At 46.0% G+C, this 6,562-nt stretch overlaps 1 protein-coding gene across 1 annotated transcript in view; it reads left to right on the forward strand.

Annotated features, from left to right (window-relative positions):
* The window catches only part of SEMA6B (semaphorin 6B), a 42,955-nt gene that overhangs the window by 20,066 nt on the left and 16,327 nt on the right, over nt 1-6,562 (forward strand). Inside the window, exon 2 of the mRNA XM_027851000.1 lies at nt 6,304-6,480. Within this exon, the coding sequence (XP_027706801.1) occupies nt 6,467-6,480 (14 nt within the window). The 5' untranslated portion in view covers nt 6,304-6,466. The remainder of the gene's footprint in view (nt 1-6,303; nt 6,481-6,562) is intronic.

The following is a 6,562-nucleotide window of genomic DNA, read 5'->3' on the forward strand; positions in this document are numbered from 1 at the left end:
GAAGGAAGGAAGGAAGGAAGGAAGGAAGGAAGGAAGGAAGGAAGGAAGGAAAGATTTATTAAGTACCTATTATGTGCCAGGAACTGTATTAAGAGCTTTACAGATATCTCATTTTTATCCTCACAACAACCCTGGACAACCCTGGGAGTTAGGTACTATTATTATCCCCATTTTACAATTAAGGAAATGGAGACTGACGGAGGTTAAATGACATGTCCAGGGTCACAGAGCTCCTAGTAATATCTCTGGGGTCTCCCCAGGGGTCTGTGGCTTAAAGTTTAGGAACCCCTATACTAAAAATCTTTATGTCCTCTGATAATGTCTGCCATTCTATGTTCCCAGGCCCCTTCCGATCGGGTCACTCTTTGTTTTAAGGTTCTCCCAGCTCTAACATTCAGTCTTCTTAGGGCCCCTGGCCCTTTGATTGTGCGTTCCATCTTGTAGGACCAGCTTTCTTATAGGCTGTGTTCTGTGTGCCCCATCATGGCTGAGAGGATCTATTGCTACAATGTTGTACTTAATTGTATATTGTAGCAAGTATCTCTTCTTCTTAGGTTTCCTCTGCTACAGTTTCCCAATGAAAGCTAGCCATTTGCTAGCTCTGGACGCATTGAACCTGAGCCTACTGGCTCTGAGTGGTTTCTGATTCCCTTAGCTGACTGACTGGTTCTGGGAACTTGGGTGAGTCTCTTACCCTTAATGGACCTGAGTTGTACTATCTGTAAAATGGGTTGGACCAGATTCAATTAGATTCAATTCAGTCTACGTATTTATTGATCTACTATTGTGCCAGGCACTGGAGATCCAAAGACAAAACCGAAATAGACTTTGCCCTCCAAGTTCTGCTGTGGGGGAGCAAAAACAACATGCCCCAAAATAAGTAAAAACAAAATAAATACACAGTAGGGTGGGGAGGCCTCACTGTACATGGACAGTAGCCTAGGAGTATCAGAGACTGGTTAGAGATGGCACCTGAACTGAGCCTTGAAAGGAATGAGGCATTCCAAGAGATAAAGGTACAGTTGTTCAGCTGTGTCTGACTCTTCATGACCTCATTTGGGATTTTCTTGGCAAAGATCCTAGAATTGGTTTGCCATTTCCTTCTTCAGCTCATTTTACAGATGAGGAAACTGAGGCAGACAGGGTTAAGTGACCTGCCCAGGGTCACACAGCTAGTAAGTAAGTGTCTGAGGTCAAATTTGAACTCATGAAGAGGAGTCTTCCTGACTCTAGGCCTGGTGTTCTAACTACTGCGCCAAGCAGGAGGGACAGTCTGTGCGAAGATTCAGAGGTGGGAGGTAATGTTGTATGTGAGGAACAGTAAGTAGAATTGTTTGGCTGGAGGGTAGATGATTTCTAAGGACTTTTCCTGCTGTGTGAATTTGTGTGGCAGCTGGGACAAGGCCGGGTTGTTGCTCCTGAGAGGCTGACTGTCCTTTGGGAAGGGGGTGACAAAATGGGGTTAGGGGAAAGTGGCAGACAGACAAGCTAGGGCTAGTTCGGGACCCCGACCCCCTCCATCAGGGACCTTTGGGAAGCAAACTGCCTAGCCCTTGGAGAAAGGCCGGGAGCCTTCAGTGAGTAATGGATGAGCCAGGAGGCCTCATCAAGCACCCACAGTTAATTAGTGTCCCCAGGAAACACTGCGGCAGGTAATTGATATCTGGCACGAGCCACTGCCGGCCGATGTGGGCAGGCTCTGGGATGGATTGAGGCCCCGAGTAAGGGAGACATGCGTCAGGGCTCCATGTGCCGTAGCAACAGGGAGGTCAGCTAAGCTGGGGCTGGGCCTTTTCCCAGAACTGCTCTGGCCTTTCCCTCCTCAAGTCCCACTCCCCAGGTAAAGGGCCTTGTACCCTCAGATAGATGTCTCTGTGCAGTGCCCAAAGCCCACAGTATGCAGTGCCCAAAGCCCAATTTGGGATTAGAGGAACTGAGTTTGAATCCTGGTTCTACTGGTTATTACCTGTGGGGTTTCAGCTCAGTTATTACATGTCTCTGAGCCTCAGTTTCTTCATCTGTAAACAGAGGGGTTGGAGGTGATCTCTAAGGGCCCTTCTTGATCTAAATTACAGATCCTTTATATGAAAACACTTATACATACATACATGTATATATGTGTGTATATATATATACATATATATACTCACCTTTCGTGATCAAACATTATATACACACAGAGACACATACCAACTCTCTCCTCCTCCCTCCCTCCCTTTGACTCCCCCAACCCAGTGGCCTAGGCCCCACTGGCGACCAGGTGCCCAGACCCGTCTCCGGCCTGGCAGGTGGTGAGGCCTGAGTTTCCGGAGCCAAGCGGGCGCCGGGCAGCTGCAATCAGATGCCTCAGATCAGCCTCAGGTTTCAGCAAGGAAAGCAGATGGTCTGTGAGGGGGTAGGGGCCTCCCCTGAACCTTGTGAAGGAGAACATGCCAAGTCTCCTCCAACACATGCCCAATGGGGAGTTTAATGCTGGGGGAGGTGCTGAGAAAGCTCATTATTACATCAGGGCTTGGTGGGGTCAAAGTCAGGAGCTGTGAGCATCCCAGAACTTTCCCTCAAGGAAGTGACCTTCCCTTACCATGTACCAGGAACAGACCTTGAGGTCCAGGAAGGACATCCTCCCCCAACTCCTCCTGTTTCTTGGTTAATCCAGCTCTGAGCTCAAAGCCCGGTCAGAGGCTCCTCCTCTCGGACCCAGGTCTGGGGAAAGAGGGCACCACTGTGATAAGCTGAATGGTACCTTCTACACGGCTAAAAAGGGCAGTTCCTGACCCTCTGAAGCACACACCATATCCACCTCCCCATCATACCCCACACTTCCCCACCAATTCCCCCTCTAACCACAAATTCTAAGAGGTGACTTATAAGGAGCACTGTTTAAACATCATTGGCCTTGGATTCAGCCTGAGTTTTAGTCACTATTCTGATAACTTGGGGAGAGAGAGACACACAGAGAGAGACAGAGAGGGAGAGAGATTTTTCCTCTCTGGCTTCAGTTTCTTCATCTGTAAAGTGGGAATAATAACATTGCCACTGCACACACAAATGTGAAGGACTTGCTCTATGTGCCTTAAAGGATAGTTCTTGCCAATAAAGGAGGAATTATGTGGTGAATTTGGGCCAGTATAGATAACCAGACTGGTGTCTGGTTAGAGCTCTGCCTCCTAGAAGTCACTGACTCTGGGATAGACCTGCCCTGCCTCCATCCCTACCATGGTTGCAAGTGGAGGTGGTGATCCTCTGATCCCCTAGAGAAGGGGTTCTTAACCATTTTTATGTCATGGACCCCTTTGGCAGTCTGGTTAAACCTGACCTCTTCTTAAAATAACATTTTAAAATGTGTAAAATAAAATACATGGGTTTATAAAGGAAACCAGTTATGCTGAAATATGGTTGTCAAAATATAAAAACAGAAAACCAGCTTATAGAACCCAGGTTATAAACCCTCCATCTTAGAACATAGATTAGATAATGTCAAAACTGGAAGAGATTTTAGAACATAGAGTTCATTTCAACATTATCAGGCCCTTGCTGGGCACTGAAAATCTAAAGGTGACAAAATGATGTCATTTCTGACCCCACACACGCCTTACAGCCTACAGGGTTGGAGTAGGGGGGACAGGAGACCACAGGAAGAGAGAAATAGGACACAAGGTAGACTTTGAAGGGGCAAAAGAGAAATTCAGACAGTGTGCTCCATGAAAATGTGAGGGGGAAAGAGCCCTTACAGCTGGGGGCGGGGACAGGTGGAACAGGAGAAGTTTCATTGATCAAGTGGCACTTGAGCCCATACTTGGAGAAATAAAAGGAGTTTTTCAGGTGGAGATGAGGATATATGTTCCAGGTTTTGGTCTAGTCCATGCAAATCAATGCACAAAAGTAGGAAATGCGGTAATTTATTGATTGGGAGCCATGGGAGGATATAGTGAAGAGGGCGCTCAATTTGGAGTCAGTAGATTGAGCTTGAACCCTGCCTCTGCCACTTTTCACTGGTATGATATCAGGCAAATGGCCTCCCCTCTTTGGGCCTCAGTTTCCTCACCTGTAAAAATGAAGGGATTGAACTAGATGATCTGTCTCTAAAGTCTCTTCTCTGACTTGATGAAATGGCATATTGAATTCAGGGAATGCTGCTGTTCAGGGTGTGTGAAAGTGGCATTCCCCTCATTCGTAGATTGAACTGGATGGCCAATGGAGTCCCTTCCAGACCTCAGGTTCTGCGATTCTGTAACAGCTAGTGGTCCATTCTGAGCTAGAATCCTCAGAGGGGAGTCATGTGAAAAGGGCCTGGAATGGTAGGTTGGAACCAGATTGTGGAAAGTCTTGGGGTCCAGACTGTTTTACTTTTTATCCCCTAGTCAATAGAGAGCCCTCAAAGGTCTTTGATCAAGGGAATGGAATGGCCCCACCTGTGCATTAGGAAAACTATTTTGATAGCTATATGGAGGGTGGATTGGAGAAGGGAGAGATGGGCAATGGGGAAACCAATAAGAATACTATAGCAGTAGTCCAGGTGAGAGGTGATGGAAGATGCAGCTCAGGTTGTGGTTGTGTGAGTGAATGGAAGGGGCCAGAGAACAGAAATTTGGTGAGAGCAATAGAATCAGCTGATTAGATATGAGGAGAGGGAGAGGGAAGAATCTGAGTGATTTGGAGGATGGCGGTACCATCAATAGAAATAGGGGAGTTGGTAGGAGTGGCATGTTAGTATAATGAGTTCAGGTTTGGGACATCAAGGGGCCATTGAGGCAAACATGTAAGTAGAGATGTCCAACAAGTATTTAGAGATTTAGACTTGGAGCTGGGGCAAAATCTTCCTAAAGGTGAAAATTTATTCTGGGGAAAGAGACAAATCACCAAGGGAGAGATTGTAAAAAGATGAGGGATGAGGCCAGAGGCCAGAGCCTAGGGGAACACCCACACTTAGATGATGGGAGGAAGGCAGTGACCTAACAGAAGAGGTAGAGGAGTAGCCAAACGGATAGGAAGACAGTGTTGTGGGAGCCCAAGGAAGAAAGAGTGTCCAAGGAGATGGGGAGGGCCAGTGGTATAACATGCTACAGGGAGCTCAAGCAGAGTTTGAACTGAGAAAAAGTTATAGAATTTAGCAATAATCCTAATAATAGCTACATTTGCAAAATGCTTTACATATGCTATCCCATCTGACCCTCACAAGAACCCTGTGAGATAGGCGCTATTATTATTATCCCCATTTTACAAATGAGCAAACTGAGGCTGAAAGAGATTATCCAGGGTCATACAACTACTAAGTTTCTGAATTCAGGTTTTCCTGACTTCAATCCTAGCACTCTGTCCACTGCACCACCTAGCTGCCTCCCAATTAAAAGACCTTGGTGACCTTTGGAAAAACAATTTCTGGACAGTGGTAGAATTAGAAGTCAGATTACAAGGGGTTGAGGAGTAAATGAGTGAGAAGCAAATGCAGGCAACAGATGTAGGGGACTCTTTCTAGGGTAATCAGAATCTGAGACTTCAGAGATCATGTGGTCCCTTTGACAGAGACAGCTGAGACCCAGAGAAGAGGAATGACTTACCCGAAGTCACACAGGGAGGAAGTGGCAGAGATGGTACTTGAACCTAGTTTGTCTCGACTCCCAATCGAGTGAGTTTTGCAGTGAATAAGGAGGAGAGTTATAGGCTGATAGCTCCAAGAGAGGGCAAGGTTAAGAGATTTCTTCTAATGGTTAGTTTGAATTATTTTGTATTTCTTTAAATATAAAATATTTCATTTCCCCCCAATTACATGATAAAATAATTTTTAACATTTAAAAAAAAGTTTTGGGTTCCACATTCTATCCTTTCCTTCCTCCTTCCCCTCCCCCTTCCCGGAGACTATGGTAAACAATCAGATATAGCTTATGCATGTGCAATCGTGTAAAACATTTCCTTATCAGTAAGGGAAGGATTTTTAAGGATCGGGAACTGGAATGTGTTTGGGTGCAGCAGTGAAGGAAGGAATAGCTCTGAGGTCTGGAAGGAAGGGGCTCATTGTTAATGCTATCTCTGTGTTAAATAGCTCTAATATCATTAGATATGAGATTAGAACACAGAACATCTGAGCTAGAAGAGACATTAAAGGCCATCTAGTGATCAGTTCAACCTCCTCCTTTTATTGGTTAGGTAATTAAGGCCTAGGCAGGAGAATGACTTGCTGGAGGTCACTACACAAGATGGGGGTAGAGATGGATCTCAGATCCAGGCTCTTTTGGTCACTGTCAAGGCTTCTCTTAACTAAATGAGGCTCTCTTCTTGTGCTCTCCTCCCCTTGCTTTCACACAGAGGTTCTTGGAAGCACTTCATAACCAACTCCTGTAAAGCCTGTCTGACCCATCGTTTGACAAAGGAGGAAATGAAGCTGTCTGGAAGGCAATTCAGGCCATTGCCACAGACAGGAGATGACCTCGAGTGAAGTCAGGAGACCTTTGTCATTCCCTGTTCATTGATGTCCAGTTCTGGGTAAAGCTGACTAAAAGTGTGGGAGGGGGTTTGTGTTGGGTGAATGTCTCCTGCGTGTCTCTCATGTGTATGTCTCGTGTGT

The sequence above is a fragment of the Vombatus ursinus genome, unplaced genomic scaffold (assembly GCF_900497805.2).
Source record: "Vombatus ursinus unplaced genomic scaffold, bare-nosed wombat genome assembly UNPS02009173.1, whole genome shotgun sequence".
Taxonomy (NCBI): domain Eukaryota; kingdom Metazoa; phylum Chordata; class Mammalia; order Diprotodontia; family Vombatidae; genus Vombatus; species Vombatus ursinus.